This window comes from Anastrepha ludens, chromosome 4, assembly GCF_028408465.1.
Source record: "Anastrepha ludens isolate Willacy chromosome 4, idAnaLude1.1, whole genome shotgun sequence".
NCBI classification, from domain to species: Eukaryota; Metazoa; Arthropoda; class Insecta; order Diptera; family Tephritidae; genus Anastrepha; species Anastrepha ludens.
In genome coordinates this window covers 98,654,332-98,672,841 of record NC_071500.1, presented here as the reverse complement: position 1 = coordinate 98,672,841, position 18,510 = coordinate 98,654,332, and the positions used below count along the sequence as shown (strand labels likewise).

Genomic DNA, 18,510 nt, shown 5'->3' with positions numbered 1-18,510 from the left:
ATAAACTTCATACTGCTTTTGAAAAACATAAAAAACTCGTCCCTGCTCGAAGGTTTTTTTTTTTTTAATTTCGATTTTTTTAAACAATGTTCGGTATTTCTCTCGAAAATCTAAAAAAAATTTCTTGATGCCGCCATATTGTTAATTTTGAAAAAAAACTTTCGATCGAGTACTCGATTATCAATTAATAAAACTAATTTCTCTTGCCCAAATGATTTTGGATGAAACTCCAAGGACTTGTGATGATAATTTTTTTTTTTTTGAAATTTTTGCTAAAGTCAAATCGAAACATAACATATAAATGCTATGTTTTTATTTTTGTAAAATAAAGCCATTGATTAGCAAAGAAAATTTTTCAAAATCATAATTTTTTCCCTGACTACCCCTAACCCTTTAATATAAAGGACGCTTTGAGCGTAAAAATTTGAAGGAAATTTTTGGTCTTGTACGAGAGCTTGATGGGTCTTTTAGAATAAAACATAACAATGAGATCGAAGAGCTTATAAATGGGCAACACATAGTGGGCTTCGATGGCTAGGACACATACTTCGAATGGATGACAACAGGATTACAAAGAAGACTTTTAACCCTCGCACTTGCGGCAGCAGAAAGTCGCCGCCAAAAAGGTGGGCAGATGATGTGATATACGACCTGCAACGAAAAAACCATGCAATCAACTGAGACGTACGGAGCGCAATATTAAAGGAAGCATTGACAAACCCCGAGTCTCACCTCACTTCACTGTAAATGCTATGATGATGATGATAATGATTTAAGGTTGCATGACAAGCAATAGAACGTTGAGCTGTATACATTTGTATGTAAATGATTTCATGTCAAATGATCCAAGAAAGATAAGGTCTACGCCAACAGCCCAGGGTTGTTTCAAGGCCTCAAAGATGGAATTCGTGAGGCTATCGAGGACATAGGGCAGCCACTTTGCAATTCGGTTATGGAAAATTTCATGAAAAGGATATTGTCCTGTAAACGTGGTCGTTATTTGCCTGAGGCTATTCTTCACTATTAACGGTATACCTTCCTCTTTATAATGAAATAAACATCCGATCATTTATATTAAAAAATAGCATTTTTCTTTGAATATCAAAATAACGCCTCTTATTGGAAACCCCTATATTCTTCTGAAAAGTGATTTATTTATTGGGGTGAGTATAATAAGAAGCCGAATGGATTGGTGCGCGACTATCTTTAGGTAGTGTCGCAGTTCCATCCACACGAGGATGAAGCATCAAATGAGCAGCAGGCAATAGCAAACCTACGAGTGTATTTCTGTCGTGAAAAAACTTCTCATAAAAAACTATCTGCCCTTCAGAGGCGGCATAAAATTGTAAGTTCCTCTATTTGCGGTAAAATATCAACGCACAAACCGCAAATAGGAGGATGAGGAGCTCAGCCAAACACTCTACATTACCGCCTTTACATTACCGCCAATATATAAACTGAAAAAATTCGCCCCTCAGCAGGCAATGGCAAACCGCCGAGTGCATTTCTGCCAGAAAACAGCCCCTAATGACAAATATCTGCTATTCGGAGTCAACTTAAAGCTGTAGGCCCCTCCATTTGTGAAAAGCATTAAGATGCACACCACAAATAGATCAAGTCCATCTTCACGTAACAGAAGCGTACGCGCCAAATCGAGGTCACACACCGGACATCAGATACTTTAATTAGGGAAGTGAAAATTATGGGAAATGCTTGTAAATGCATCCACAAAATCATTCCTTAGGGCAATTGGGAAATTCGTGTATTTATTTATAACTGATATTTTAAAATTTACAAAAAAATAAATATATACATATTATATTGGAAAATACTAAACATTAAAATAAAAATATATTGCAAGTTCATGGAGCGATCTTTAGCCCATTGAGAAGAATGAAAGCCGAAAAGCCATCTCCACCATATTTTGTGGCACATCCGGCTTGTGACAAACATACACCTCCTTCAAGGGTGAATTAAATAGGCGCCCGACAACCACAAAGCGGCCCTTTACTACGCTCTGTGTCTCAGCCGTCCCAGCCACTGTTGTCTCACTCACTTCGCGCACCTGTATCGTCACGCCATGTTCTTTAATGGCCAGCATGCCCTTGCTGGCTGCCGGTTTGGAGTTATCCTGCGCCAATAGACGCCTGTAATGCTTTGTGTTCTGCAGCACGGCGCGTATCGTATGGCAAGCTTTACGCATTTCCGCCAGGAATGGGAATGTTTCGGAATTCGCTTTGAGCGGACAAAAAACCGAACCGTTAGTGTTATCTACATAGACGTAATAGAAGATTGCATTCTTCCAGCCGGCGGAGATTTTCACTGGCACAACATTATTTATTTCCTTCCAAAGAGATTCGGTCATTTGCGATTGTAGTTCGGAGTCGCAGCCATAATGCAATGGATTCTGTTCACCAAAGTTATCCCAATCTGAGCCACCACTATCGGAGTCATCGTTATTGCCGCCGGGACCAGTGGTGGTGGTGGTATTGCTGGTGGTTTGACGCTTTCGGCTCGAATCGTCTTCACTAGGCGTAAGACTGTGTATGGATGAACCACCAAGGGACGAGCACAGATGTGTTTCCTCATCGTAGGCCAGCGTTCGCTGATTATTACCGTTGTTCGACGAAGTGCCGCCAGTGGCGACCGAAGTGGCAGCGGCGAATTTTTGTTTTATAAAGTTCTCTATTTTGCGTGTTTCTTTCTCAGCACTGGCTTCGTCGGGCTGCTCGACTTTCTCCAACACTTCGGGACGCTTATTAGATATGGACCAGAAAATGGCCAACGATTCAATGCCGCATTGTATGAGATGATCGAGTGTTTCTTGAATTTCTTCGATGTAGAAGAGCGAAGGCGGTACTGTGTCGTTGGGCGACAAGTCAGGTGCGTCGAAAATTTTCAAAATTACTGCCAAAAGCAAATGGCTGCGACTGCAAATTGTTAAAAAGTAGCGACCTGTGGCCTGTGGCAACGAGACCTCCTCCCACACATACAATTCCTTGACACTTTGCTCGCTAATGAACTCGAATATGCCGCGACAACGCAAAAAGAGCTCCACGTTGGCACGTACTTCCAATGGCATTTGCGATGCGAGCAAATAATGATCATAGTACAAGGCGCTGCCATGTATAAAGAACTCGCGATGCGTATTCAAAGGTTCATCATTCCAATTTCTATAATCCATAGCTTCCATTTCACTTAACGCATCGAAAATGCGAAGCTGAGCCTCCTTCGGCAGCGGCATATGGCGTGACTCTTTCAATAGCTCCTCAAAGAGTACCGGTTGCTTGCGGTGTGTGCGGAGTATACGAACGCGCTGTATGGAACAGAAATTGTGTAAAAAAGTACGTAGCGTTGCTGTTGACGAATTGCCATTGGTGAAGTTTTCCAAATTGAGCGTGGGAAAAGCGAATTGTATGTAACCGATAAGTTCGTCCGCACGTAGAGCAGCTTCTGGTTGTGAGTGATAAGCGGCGGCATAAGCGAATAATACAAGCAATCCATTCAGCGAGCGGTAGCACACAAAATAGGTGACATTGTTGACTTGGAGTCGTGAGATGAGCGGCTTTGTTTGCAGCTCCTCTGTGAGTACGGCATTCAGTGTAAGAAAACTTCCGCGCGCTTTGTAAAGGAAATTAGTTTGCACATCCTCGGGATAATAGTACAACGAGTCTTTGTGCTGATCGCTCTGATAGCACTCAGGTGGAAGTATGAGTAGCGCGAAAGGTAAGACAGCATCCGCCGTGGTATCAGTGCCAGCAATAGCAGCAGCAGTAGCAGCTTCTGCGTGCACAGTTGAACTCTTATCACTGTCTGCTGTTACAGCGCGCAGTTGTAACTTCTCAAATACTTGAGCGAACATTACGAAATTCTCCACCTTCTGCATTTCACCCGCGCCACTAGTGGCACTCCCACTGCCATTTGCCTGCGCCTGCTCTGCGCCGCCCGCAGTGGCATTAGAACACGCGGCACCTTGAAACTTGAGGCACACTTTAGTGGGTTCAACGAACTGCAGTAGCAGTTCATCCACATTGCTGGTGCGCACTTCGATGTCATCCAAAGACTTGAACCAATCGCCACGCTCGATTTCCGCTGTCTCAGTTGATGATTGTGGTTGCTGCTGCTGCTGTTGCTGTTGCTGCTGCAACATTGTGGGCATGGCATGCACGAAGCTGTCAACCATTAAACACTCTGGTTGGTCTGGGAAAGGCACCACACGGAAGCCAAGTATGGATTCCACGGCGGTTGAACGTCGACCAAAACGAAAACGATCTGCCGCCGTTATTACCAATTCTAATTGCTTGTAGCATGGTGTTTCGTGTGACTTGCTAATGTGAGAGAAACGGTGCTCATGCGCGGGTGACTGCGCAGCCGTCTGCTGACGACCGCCACCGTTCGATTTGCCCTGCTGCGTTTGCTGTTGTGCCGCTTGTTTTTGTTCTTGCTGTTGCTGCTGTTGTTGTTGCTGACGTCGCGCCGTCTTCTTACCCATGCGCAACGAGCTGCTGCGCGCGAATTCAATACGTTTTTCATGTATCGGGCGACGCGCCTGTGGCAGATACTCCGCATAGAAAAGTGTTCCATCCTCGGCCACATACTCCTCCCAATTGGCCAAATCACTGCTATCCGTATATGAATCACTAAATGAGGATTCGGAAGAGTAGCTTTCCGAGCCGCCTTCTCCGGTGTTAAGCCCTAGACGTGCAGCTTCATGTTGATCATTCAGCAACAGTGGTTGTGATTTGCGCATCACTTCAGATATTGGGTGCCAAAATTATGCGCAGCCCACAAATCTACACGCATATATTTATACACACAATTCGTTTATCTTATTTTGTTTTACTTTTTAGCCACATCTGCACAGAACTTTCCGTCTAGTAGTCAAAGCGCTGATGTAACCAAATCGCCATTCACTTCAACACTAAATGCTCTGCGGCTGCGCTAACCGAAACTAGCAACTCAGACTTGTAAACAGCGATTTCCCACACCGGAGTGTGAGCGCTGAGGTAAATAAGTGGCAAAACCTCTCATGACTTGTTCTCTGTCTATCTCTATATATGTATTGTTGCCACTGCAACGTCCATCCCTTCTATTATATTACCTAACATGCACCGTTCCCTTTGCCGCCGATCAACGATCTTCACTAGCACTCCCATACAACTAGTTTTACCTTCTCAGCATTGCCAGATAATTACTCAACTGTCCGCATTCAACGTTGCTATGGATTTGGCCTAAATGCTAAGCATTCGCCTGCAGCTTGTCTTCAACTTGGCAATGTCTTGAAAATATTTTTGTTAACCCACAGTTCAGGCCGCTGATCGCACATGATCACCGATCACCCGCAAAAGGCACCATAAGTAAGCATGGCAAACATGAAAAAGGTTTGGCCAATACAAATCAAAAGCCTGAATAGTTGGTTGTGTGTTGTTGGAGCAGCATGTAAACAGTAGATGAAAACAAATAAATAAATAATAACTTTATTTATCACTCTTAGCCGCTCTCAGCGTACGTTTTTAGCTCTCTATACTCATGAATTTACGCTCTAAAATTGAAAAACATATCTCTTGGTGGAACGAGCACATCTAACAGTAATTCATTTCTCTTTTATTTGAGCCACATTACTAGATATATTTTGGTTGATATTAGTTGAATAGCTACGAACGATATGCAAGTCTTACCTAGTTTTGGCGACGCATCTTCTGCATAGTAGTGCAAAAAAGTATGTCACCGAAAGGCGTTAAATGTCAACTAAACTTGAATGCCAATAAAGAATAGAAAGCTACGATGATGGCTAAGCTCAATGCGGATCTCCTGTAAGGGACAATATTTATATATAATTGGCGCATATACCCTTTTTGGGTGTTTGGCCGAGCTCCTCTTCCTATTTGTGGCGTGCGTGTTGATGTTTTTCCACAAATGGAGGGACCTACAGTTTTAAGCCGATTCCGAATGGCAGATATTTCTTATGAGGAGCTTTTTCATGGCAGAAATATACTCGGAGGTTTGCCATTGCCTGCCGAGCGGCGACCGCTATTAGAAAAAAGCTTTTCTTAATTTTGATGTTTTACCGAGATTCGAGCTGATGTTCTCTCTGTCAATTCCAAATGTTAGTCACGCACCAACCCATTCGGCTACCGCGGCCGCCAGGGACTATAATATCAAAAAATATACGCAAATGAATTAAAATGGGTAACCTTTTTTTTTTCAATATGTCATTATCCTACTGAGTCACTCTGCTAATTCCATATACTTACCTTTATGTGTACTTACACTATGTTATTATTAAGAATAGTAGTCATAAGTTCAAACACTGTAGAATAATTTTTGGTTGTGTGTTTGATAAAAAAACAAATAAATATATTACTTCTTATGATTGCACGCGACAACCGCTTAAGCGATTTCGGTCGAGTTTAACAACGCGCGTCAGTCGTTTCTTTCTCGTGCTAACCGGTGCCAATTGGACACACCAAGTGAAGCCAAGTCCTTCTACACCTGATCTTTCCAACACAGAGGAGGCCTTCATCTTCCTCTGCTACCACCAGTCGGTAACGCATCGAATACTTTCAGAACCGAAGCGTTTGTATCCATTGGGACGACATAACCACGCTAGCGATGCCACTGGAACGATGCCTCCGAGTGTATTCCTTCCATTTGTGTAACAACATCAAGACGCAAATAGGAGGAGGAGATCGGCCAAACACCCAAAACGTGTGTACGCGTCAATTATATATATATATATATATATATATATTTATATTTATATATATGTCTATGCCGTCGTAAAGCTCATTGTTCCATCGCCTACGATACTCGGCGTCACCAACTTGCAACTTTCTCTCAAATCACTCCGAGGGGCGCCTCATCGGATGTTGTCATCGTCCAAGCTTCTGCGCCATACGATGAGAGGCTTGTAGAGTATTAATATTGTACGTCGAGAGAGGACTTTACTACTCGTTTCCCTACTTAGTCCAAATTAGCACTTGTTGACAAGAGAAATTATCCATTTGATTTCAAGGCTGACATTGTTATCGGTGTTAATGCTGGTTTCTAGGTAAATGAAGTTTCTTGAAATCATAACTGGCAACAGTGACGTGGGTGCCACAATTCGCGGGTGCGCCGACTGTTGACAGAAAATACTTCGTTTTGTCCTCGTTCACCACCAGATCCGATTCGCTTTGCTTCTATATCCAGTTTAGAAAATGCCTATTTGGATGATGTCAATATCATCGGTATACTCTAACAATTCTTCTTCTTAGCTTCACAATCTGTGGTGGACCATAGCTTCATCAACAATTTTTCTCCAACAATTGTACGCTCTTATAAAAAATTGTGCCTGAGCGATTAAATTCTGCGGCTCGCACGATCTTTTACAGCATGAGGTTAAAGAAATCACACGACAGCGGGTCTCCCTGTCTGAAACCTCGTGTGGTATCAGCGTCTGCTGGTATTGGGTAACGTCATTTTGCATAACCCTATTAGTTTTGCGGGGATACCAAATTCAGACACCGGCAACTTCTTTTCGTGCTGTCAACTGCATCTTTGAAATATACAAATTGGGTCATCATGGGTATCGGGTCATCATGGACATCGTGGGTATTTTCTTAGACTTGGCTCATTGTGAATATCTGGCGATTGTGGGTCAAATTCAGTCACACTTTGATAAATAACAAGGCGAATCTATTGTTGCTGGTGTAATTCCATCAGCTGATTGATGCCTGATTGTCAAAGTGAGAGTATTCGCATTTTCTTTCCCTCTTATTCCTTCAGCTAAAAGTTGACAATATTCCACCGAATTGTTGTATTTGCAGAATCTATATCCCCTTGCATAGGTGCATCTGGGTTAAATAATTTTTGATCATATCGCAGCTACTAATTGAGCAACTTGTTTCGTGAAATGATTGAGTTTTTAAGCCAAGAAATGATTGGTTGACGTCAGTCGTCGTATTAGCAGCACTGCTTTTCGCTATGTGCCAGACTAATAAGGTTTTACCAAATTCATGTCTTTAAAATATGGTAACATTTAATTTAGAAAAACTGCAAAATGTACCGAGTTTTCTCTTTGTTGACTTTCCACTGTTAACAGCCTGTATGTATGGAACAAACAAACAAACAAAAACAGCAAAAGAATTTTTTTAGTGTGAAATGTCACCTTGATAACGAGCATAAACTGTAAATAGTTTGATCGATACTTTACGAGATATCGTTCGCTACAGTCACGGATTTCTTTTTCCACAGGCAATATTAGAGGAAGTAAAAAAAATCTGAGTGTTTTCCGCTAGGTGTCTTTAGTGCTCCATATCTCAGATTTATCGAAAAATTGAGAGCCTAGGTGCCTCACGAGCTCAACAAAAAAAACAAAGAAAGTTGCCTTCAATTGGTTCTCAACATCCCGCCCGCCTTCGAACAACACGCGGTCGCTTATTGTACCAAATCGTAACGGGGGATGACAAATGGTGCGTATACATTAATATAAAGCAAAGAAAGGAGTGGGTGGCTCTAGGAGATATGCCAAAGCCGAGAGTCAAGCCGGATCTTCATCCAAAGAAGATCATGATACATATGTGTTTGATGGGACTGGTAGAGAATGCTGCACTGGGAAATGCTCGAAAAGAATGCCACGATCAACAAAGAGCTCTGCATTGCCCAGCTACATCGCATGAATGAGGCTATTTGACTAAGAAGACCTGATCGACATGGTAAAACCATATTCCTTCAAGACAACGCCAGGCGCTATGTTGCTCGCGTCGTCAAAGCCGCAATCTAAGAGCTCGAATGGGAGGTACTCCAGCATCCGCCGTATTCTCCGAACCTGGCACCAAAACTCGGTCTTCAACCATTTTTTCCGCTCCCTGTCAAACCATATGATGAGCGAAATATGCTTAGAATTTTTATTCCATACTGTCAAATGTTGAGCCAAAAGCCATATGAGCCAAATATGAGGCAACTGATTACTTGAGGAAACGTTAAACATGCCATTGCTTCCGCATGAAGGCTATTGAAAACTATTTAAATTTCACTGCTGGGCTTGTATAAGTATGCATAAATACATATACATTTATCTGTACGAAAGTGTGTGTATGTATGAACGAAAGTTTTGTAAATACTGCGAAGGCATGGGGTATTAATATATTTAGTTTTTGCAGAAAAATATTAATTTTTAGGCGCACAGTTTAAATTGATTAGGAGAAGAACAAATAAAAAGAAACTGATAACGACATATCGCCTAATTTATTAAGAACACCTGAGCGCCAAAGAGTTGTGCAAAACAAATAAAAACAACAACAACATGTAAAACGACAAAAATGCTGATAGCGGTATAAATTGTCAATCAGTGCAACAATACTGAAATCTTAATCCAAAACCATACTAATTTTTTATATTCTGGCTAAGCAAACAGGTGGAACTCACGATACCAGACGATACGGCGAATCTGGTAAATTCGAGACATGCCCGAGGTACCCTCACATAATACCCTCATAATTTACCAAGTGTCTCCAACTTAAGACGGCAAATCATTGATAAATTAGATGATAGGGCAGCAGGGTAGTCAGGTGGAAGGTGATACACACGAATTATATTTTGGCTGATTAGCTCGAAGAATGGTGATAGTTAAATATGATAATGGTTGATAGTGTAACACCCCGTATACCAAACTGATATACCTACATAGGTAGGTGGGTAAAAAAACACATAAATAACAATAACACAGGTTTACAAATAATTCATGATTTTTTTACACAAGAACTAGATTATCCACATAATAGATAAAGTCGGTCGCTGAATACACAAATCCACATAATTTCTTTTACTCTCATTTAGTTTTTGAGATGTCGCTAAAATAAAGGTTTTGGAATAAAAAATGGTAGATCATGAAGAGGTATACTAGGTTGCTCAATAAATTTCGTTATCCGATGCTACTAGCGTAATTTTTGTTGTTGTTGTTGGGTTAGTACACTCTTCATACGAACGCACGTGAAGTTTCATTTCAATCTGTAAATTCATTCTTTGTTTACAAGCCACTCAGTATCGACGTGTCACAGTATTTTCTACAATGGAAAAAATCAAATATCGAGCAATAATTGAATTTCTATTTTTGAAAGGTTTAAAAGCAAAAGAATTTTATGAACGAATATTGAAAGTGTATAAGGACTTTTCGTCATCAATTAATACAATAGAAAGATAGGTTGCTGAATTTAACGTGGCCTTTAAGATGACCCATTCCACGTTAAGGACGTGGAGAAACAGCAACAACACGACAAATCGTAAAAAAAATAGAGGTTGTCGTACTGGAAAAACGTCGAGTGACTGAAAAAGATTTAGTAAAAGCCCTAGCCATCTTATTGGGCAGTGTAAGCAATACTTCGACCGAAGTATTGAGTTGCCGTTGAGGTGTCGCATTCGCTAACAATGGAACAAAAACACATTCGAATGCGACTTTAGCCTTTCTCAGCAACATTTACCTAGAGCGTTTTCGAAAGGATAAAGTGGATTTTGTGTGTCGATTCATAACTATGCATAAGACTTGGGTCTATCACCATGAACCTAAATCCAAACATGAGGCTAAAAAGTGGTGCGAACCTCAAGAATCAGCCAAGAAGTTGTTCGCATCAGTTTTTTGGGATGGGAAAAGAATTTTGTTTGCGATTACTTGCAAACTGGTAAAAGAATAAATTCTTAATATTTTCGTAACCTGTTAGACCAGCTGAAGTAAAAAATTCGTGAAAAAAGGTCCAGTTTGCAAACGGAAAGTATTATTTTTTATCAGGACAATGCACCGTGTCACAAGAACATTTTGACAATGGCAAAAATCCATGAATTAAAGTTCAAATTGTTGCAAAATTTTACCACTAGCGACTTCCATCTGTTTCCAGACCTAAAAAAAAAATCATGCACGGAAGGGGTTTTCATCAAACCCTTGCGGGTTCCAGTGCCATTCTCACGATCCTATCTGATAGTTTTCTCAATGTGTGACCTATCCATCGCCACTTTCTGCATTTGATTTTCCTAAGAATGTGTTCCTCGTTCGTTAATCTTCACAGTGCGTCGTTATTGATTGTGTTTGGCCAGAATATTCTGCAGATGATGCGGATGAAGGATTGTAACATCTGTGTGATGGTGTTAGAGCCAGCCATGCTTTGCTTCGCCCGACTGCCGCCCTTGCTTTGTTTAGCCTGCAGTTGACATCTTCATCTGCTCCACCATCTGCCGTGATGATGCATCCGAGGTAGCAGAAGCGACAAATTTCACCGAGCATCCCTCAACCAATATCTGCCTTCACTTGCAATGTCAGAGAGGAGGCAGATGGTCATCGGTGAAGTCCAGGTGCTCATGATATCTGGTGAAACTGCATACGATGCCTTTTTTGTGCAGGGTCAGTTGGCTCATGACGGCGAACAATCTTGCCTTACGCCTGCGTTGGTAGTGAATGGGTCGCTGACATCGCATTTGTGAAGCACTGCCAATTCGGAGTTCTCGTAGAGGGCTTTGATCAGACGGATTATCTTGGCGGGAACTCCCTTTCTACTCAATGCCAACCATATTGCATCTCGTTTGATAGTGTAGAACGCCTTTTTAAAGCTTGGTCAACACAGCTTCGGTGAGGGCGAAAACCAGCTTGCTCGTCACTTAAGGAGCGTTCGATATCTTTGAGCCTGCTTTGTGTGATCACGGCTACAATTTTCTAAATGGTGTTAAGTAGGGTTATTTCTCGCCAGTTGCCGCAGTCACGCAAGTCGCCTTTCTTGAGTAGCTTCAAGATGATGCCATTTGTCCAGGACGGAGGCAGATTTTCATTGCTTCAGATGGCTGTGATATGGGGATGAAGTATTTCCGCTGAGACTATACTGAATAATAAAGAGTATATCAAACCATAAAACTGTGTTTTTCTTCCGCAAAATTTATTGAACAACTTAGTAATGCATGAGGAATCCGTTAACCAATCAAAACAAGTCATGTATAGAATTGAAGATAATTATTTAAATATTTCATTGCTGCTTAATTTTTCATTAAAATTAAATGTTTTCAAGATTTTTATAAGGTAAAAAAAAAATTGCGCAAAAATATTAAAATTTTTATTTTATACATGATGGCGGATGATTAATTATCCATATTTGTTTTTAAACATCTTTTTTATCAAATATGATTGACGTACGACGGCATTTGTAAAAATTGTATACGAGATGTATAAGAAATCGATTTTCGAAAATTTTCTTATAAGGACTTTCGCCAATTTTATTGAATATAGGCATCACGAGAATGGCACTGGACTGGAACGCGCAAGGGTGCAGAGGTCGCGGTCGACCAAAAAACACTTGGGAAAGGTCGATGTGGTGCAAGTAACAAATATGGGTATTAGCTGCCCTGATACTAAAAAATAATTATAATCATAAACATTTTCAAATTTAAATACATATTAAACGAAAATGTTATAAAATACTTACTCCTATTGTGCTCATCATAACTGTCATTTTTCGGCAATGTTATCATCGAAAATTTCCTTAATCCACTAAATTATGAGTTGTCAATCCTCATTAGTTACACTTAATTCCTAAGCTCATTCCGAATTAATTCGTTAATCCCGATTAACGCCACCATCTGTCCAGGGTCTAACTTTTTTTTTTTACTGTAAACTAGTGTAACTGCCAAAATTGATAAGCGCGCACCTTTCGCTACTGATACGCCACTAAATCGGCATCAAGTCAACCCTCAAACCCAATTAATCGACGAATGTGTTCATTGAACATTTCCACGAATTTCCCAATACAAAATTTAGTTCTTTAGCAACAACGTTTCGTGGCGGACGTACTGATAAAAAAATTCGGGTATAAGTAGTGTGAACATAAATATTTGACACCTATAGCATTATTTCTTTAAAATAACGAATATTTGATGATACGGCGTCAAATTGAGTTCGTCGACGTGTATGGAAGTAATGTGAACCCCAAAAGACGTGTATAAGTGTCAGTCAGTATATGAAAAGAAATCGCCTGTAAAAGTGTTCGGAAGTTTATTTTTTGAAAAAAGATAAGTTTTAAATTAACAAAAATAATTTCATTTTCTTTATCATTTGTGTATTATCGACATGCATTTACCGATACAGAAATATTGACTGGTAAAAATATGTATGGTATAGTAATTTCTATGATTCATACCAAATCCAACACTACGAACTGGCGCAAAAAGTAAGCGAAAAAAGAGATATGTGTTGTATTTCCTTAACTTCCTACAAATGGAGGAACTAACAGTGATACGAGTTTATAATAACTGTGATCAAAAGCTATAACTGTTGAAGTCGATTATCATGCTTTCTAGAAAAATTACAGCAAGTTTGCATAGGCCCGAGGCTAAAACTTTAGCTCAAATGTATTAGTTTAGGGAAAAGGAAATCTATTCTTTTCTCGGTAGTTTGCTGTAGCGATCAATATCTCGTAAAGTATCGATCAAACAATTTAAAGTTTGTGCTCATTGTCAAGGTGACATTTCTCACTAAAAAAAAATAATTTGCTGTTTTCTGTTTGCTCCGTTCAGTTGTGAGTTACAGGGCGTTAACAATGGAAATCAACAAAGAAAAAATCGGTGCATTTTACAGTTTTTCTGTCCTTCACAATTTTTTCATTTTTGTTATTACATGGTTTATTCACTGGATCGCTTAGAAATAAAGTTAAGGTTAATAGTAGTGCTCACTCCCCTCATAATAATAATGAAATAATAATAATAACCACTTAACAGCGGAATTTACTTTTAAAAGTGCCTTACGGGGTAAATTACTAAAACAAACGATGCCGATTTTATTTAACGATCGCAATAAAATTGTTCCATTATACATATAGTATATTAGTTTTACGAAAATGTATCCGCGAAAAATAAAATTGTAGAACGCACTGTTTACTATCACAGCCGTTGCTCTTTGGCAGGCAATGGCAAACAATAAAAAAAGCAGCATAAAATAGTGCACTTCATTTGCAGAACAACATCAAAATGCTAACTACAAATTTACAAGGCTCCTAACCAAGTAAACTCCTATAAGGAGGAGATCAAATATCTTGGGTGTGCAGGTAACATTTCTCTAATCTGGGTTCCGGGACATGGGAAGATATTGCGAAATGAAATTGCAGATGAGCATGCCAGGAAGGGGACTGAATTGGCCGCAGGGACCTCCTATGCGATCATACGCAGTTGTTAAAGGCAAAATGCACACATTATTTCTCAGGAAACTGCGAAAAGATAGATCTCCATTTGGCCCCAATACATTATATGGAGGACTCGGAAAGTCCTTTTCACTCCTCGCCATTCAATTTCCAAACTCGGAGCTGTGTTTACCGGTCACTAGACGATCGGCACACACGCGGAAAAGCTAGGGTTACCATTTAACCCTCATTGCAGAAGCTGTGGGTCCTTTCAGAGAAAAAGACTGTTAAGCACTTTTTCTGTAAATGTCCAGGTTTGGCAGCTAGACGATTAAGATCACTGGGCGCTCATTTCTTCGACAGCCTGGGGCAAAGCCAATCTTCTTCTTCTTGCTGGCTATAGATATCTGCCTGTTGGAAGTCTCATAATGGTACCACAGCGGCACTACTAGGGGAGTGCTAGAGTGGGGTACTTCAACCATTTCAACTACCTACCTACCTATACAATCTGTAGTTACAAGCCATAAGTCGACTTACCGGTTGAACAGAACTGCAGCGAAGAGCAGGTAACGGGTTAGCGCGTACCCGCTGTCAAAATTAGAACACATTTAATTGCATGAAATTGCGCAGAATTGCGGCGGAGAAAGATTTTTGCCGTCGGCGAAATAATAAAATTATTTTCTATTTTCTCCGACGGGTTACTTTTCTGATTACTTGATTACAATTTTTTCGTTTATAAGCGACAACAGGCAATTAATAAGCAAATAATATTCGATTTGCACAAAAAAACCTGCAAGTTTTCAATAATTTAGAAAGAAGTTGATTTTTAAGTAACAATGAGCTTCAGCGAGTTGCTTCACAAATAAAGCAAACGTAAAGATTTCACAATAAAATTAAATTTACTGTAACCACAAAATGTCAGCTGAAAACCGGTTCGTCGCAATAGTACGTTCCGCCCACGTCGCAATTGTGTTTAATCGATTGAATTTTCCGACGGAAGTGGATCAGCTGATCACCACCCATCAGCCCGCTGTAATTCTGCTCCGGGCCTTAAGGAAAAGTTAAATGTATAAGTCACCGTATTCTATAATAGTAAGAAAATTCCGTATTTACATGAAATGCCTAGCTTCATAGGAATACTTCCAAATAGTTTAATAAAAGATATAAAGAATAAAAAGATATTGACTTCTGAGACATCCGGTTTACCAGTGAAAGCCTTTAGTTAATTTTTTTTTAACACTATCGATTGAAAAACTGAAGAAGTTCGTTACTCAGCAGTTAGCTTTTTTTATTCATTCAGTCATCACTCAATTGCTGAAGGCCAGTACTAAGTTCACAGCCGTGAAATTTTGGCTGCAACATGCATTTGCCTTATTGTGAAATGTTGCTAGCCACGTTGTTTCCCAAATGAGAAGAAACGTCCAATTTATAGCATCGCCCCAGAAGCAATTGCAAATTTTGGTGAGAAAAGTAGTTTTATATTGACACAAACATATAATTATTTTCTTATATTATATTATTTGCGAAGGTGTTTCGCTTAAAAATGTCATGCCTTCGGAGTATTTTAACTCATGCATTTCACTTGCAAATGAACTGTCAGTTTTCGCTCAATTTATTTTTTATTTTTTATTTTTATTTTATTTTAAAAAGGTTTTCATAACAATAAAATTATTACAATATATTAACTTATAGTAGTGCAGCGCTAGCATCGGAGTTTTTCGGCTGCCACCCAATTTTAAATGGCATGTGTATATTAAATAGATGTGACATAACAAAAGCTGACATGTTGCGCGGTGTTTCCTGAGTACTACTTTGCTGTGAGATACATACGAAATTTCACGCATATTTCACGGCAATGACATTTGTATGGATTTTGACAGTATTATGTCTTAGTGTCAAAGTTAAATCGTTATTTTTATTATATTCTCAACAATTTGTTCAATTGGGACTTACATTGGTTAATGAACCGGAAATCTACATTAACCCTTTACTGCATTAATTAATAAAGCGTTGAAAAAAGAAAAGTTTCAGGGTGGAAATAGCTTTATTTAATTATAAATAAGACACATTAAAAGAAAAATAATGAAACAGTTTTATTTTTTTTTTTTTTATTAACGGAACTAGTCAAAATATATATAAAAACTAGTTGTAAAGTATAGAAAACAGTTGAAAAGCGGAAAAATTATTATCCGCCGAGAAAAATGAGTTAATCGACTCCATGAAAATATTTTTTTTTTGTCAAAAAGTACTAACGTTTAACTCTATTCTCATTTTTTGAGGGTGAAAGTGAGATTATTTCATAAATTTCATAAAACGATAGACAATTTTTTTGCGTTTTATTATTACTTATTAAAAAAGCTCCTCACAAAAAATATCTACCGTTCAGAATCGGCTTGAAACTGTAGGTCCCTCCATTTGTGGAACAACATCAAGACGCACACCACAGATATAATAGGAGGAGGAGCTCGGCCAAGCACCCAAAAAGGGTGTTCTCGCCAATTATATATACATATATATATATATCGGAAGAATTTTAAAAAAGTTATTGAAAAACAAAAATGGATGACTAATTTTGTATCGCTCTCTGTTCTACTAACATCAATATCGTGCAAAGGGTACAATCTAAGAGGGTAAGAACAATGTCAGTAGCGCCTTGGTACGTCAAAAACACGAACATATGTAGAGATCTTCAACTACTGACGGTAGATGATGAGAAATAGCTGTGAAAAGTATCTCAAAGAATGGCAGACTCACCGGAATGTCCTTGCTTATGCTCTCGCGCACCCAATCGATACATCATGTCTACAACGAAAAAAGCGCCCCGCTTAACCTGGAGATATGCAGACAAAAATGAGCCCACCTATCAGGCTAACAAGTAGTTAAATAAGATTGAGATTGAAAAACTTACTACATACTAGGCTTAACTTTATTTCTAAGCGATCCATTAAATACAGATATGTATTAAAAAACGGCAAGGGGAGAATTCTGTTCTTGTTTTCTAGTAATAACGAGTGGTGTCTAGTTTCTACATGTGGGCTGAATGCTTTAGCCTCTGGCACAGGGAGAATATTGTATGTAGACCATAAAATCTACAGTCTACATAAGTCAGTTTTTCTAAAAATGATTTCGATGATCGACTTTGAAACTTATTGCTTGTGGCAACAGTTACTATATACTCGTATCACTGTTGGTTCCTCCATTTGAAAGAAATCAAGGAAACACACAACAAATACAAGTTTTCTGCTTATTTTATTGTTCATTTAACATCTACATGCACATCACATGCAAAGAAGAGCAGAAGCTCTCCTATTAATGTTATTACTATTTTGACTGCTAATTACATAACATTTAACACTCCCAAAATTAACAGAAAATGTCTATGTATGTATAATAAAATATAGTGAATTAACGTGAAAAAGGACTAGTAAACAAATATGAGTTTCTACGGTGGGGGGTCATTTTTCCCAAAATCACTTTCCCAAAAAAATTTTTTCCCAAATTTTTTTTTCCCAAAAAATAATTTTCCCAATATTTTTTTTCCCAAAAATATTTTTTCCCGCTTTATTGTTTTTTCCCGAATGCATGTTTTCCCAAAATAACTTTTTTCCAATAGATAGCTTTCCCGAACAAATACTACTGAAATTAATTTTTATTATTCTACTATTTCACATTTTTCGACGATTCCGACAATATGAGTGTATATAATAATCAAAAATCTTATACTTAAGTAATCGAAAAAGATTCGAAAAAGTTTTTCAATATACATTTTTCAATTCGGATAAAAAGACAAGGTAACGAATGTATCCAACTTCACTCATATAAACAAGTTTTTTCACGTCATTCTTTTCGTGTCAAAATTTCATGAGCCAAAATTTGCTGCCTAAAGTCAAAATTTCTAATTATGGCGGAATTAATTGAATGCAAAAAATCATTTCTTTTCAAATAATAAAAAATGTACTCGCCCATTCATTGCAAATGTATATGCGATATTTTACAGACGAACGATATTTTGGGAAAAATATTTTATGGGAAAATTTATTGGGAAATTTTTAGTTTGGGAAAAATGGCATTGGGAAAATTATTTTTTGGGAAAAAATTTTTTTGGGAAAGTGATTTTGGGAAAATTGTACCCCAATCGTTTCTACATATTTTCGTTGAAAATTTAATCCATCTTTCAAAATTGCTTAATTTAAATTCAAATTCCTTATATTAAATTATAAAAAGAATGGATAGTAGAAGCCGATCATAAAAAGTGCTAAAAATTTAGGTCAAAGAGACAACTAATTTAAAGGAAAACATCTTGTGACGCTGAATGCATGCAAACAATAAAAATAATGTATAAAAAGAAGAAATTTTGACAAAAGTAGGTACATTAATTACATTA

At 38.6% G+C, this 18,510-nt stretch overlaps 1 protein-coding gene across 1 annotated transcript; it reads right to left on the bottom strand.

Annotated features, from left to right (window-relative positions):
* Window positions 1-1,750: 1,750 nt before the first annotated feature.
* LOC128860314 (protein inturned) lies at window positions 1,751-4,961 on the bottom strand. Its single transcript, XM_054097761.1, has one exon. It carries the CDS (start codon window positions 4,748-4,750, stop codon window positions 1,877-1,879), a length of 2,874 nt encoding a protein of 957 aa, XP_053953736.1. The 5' UTR covers window positions 4,751-4,961; the 3' UTR covers window positions 1,751-1,876.
* Between the last annotated feature and the right edge of the window lie 13,549 nt (window positions 4,962-18,510).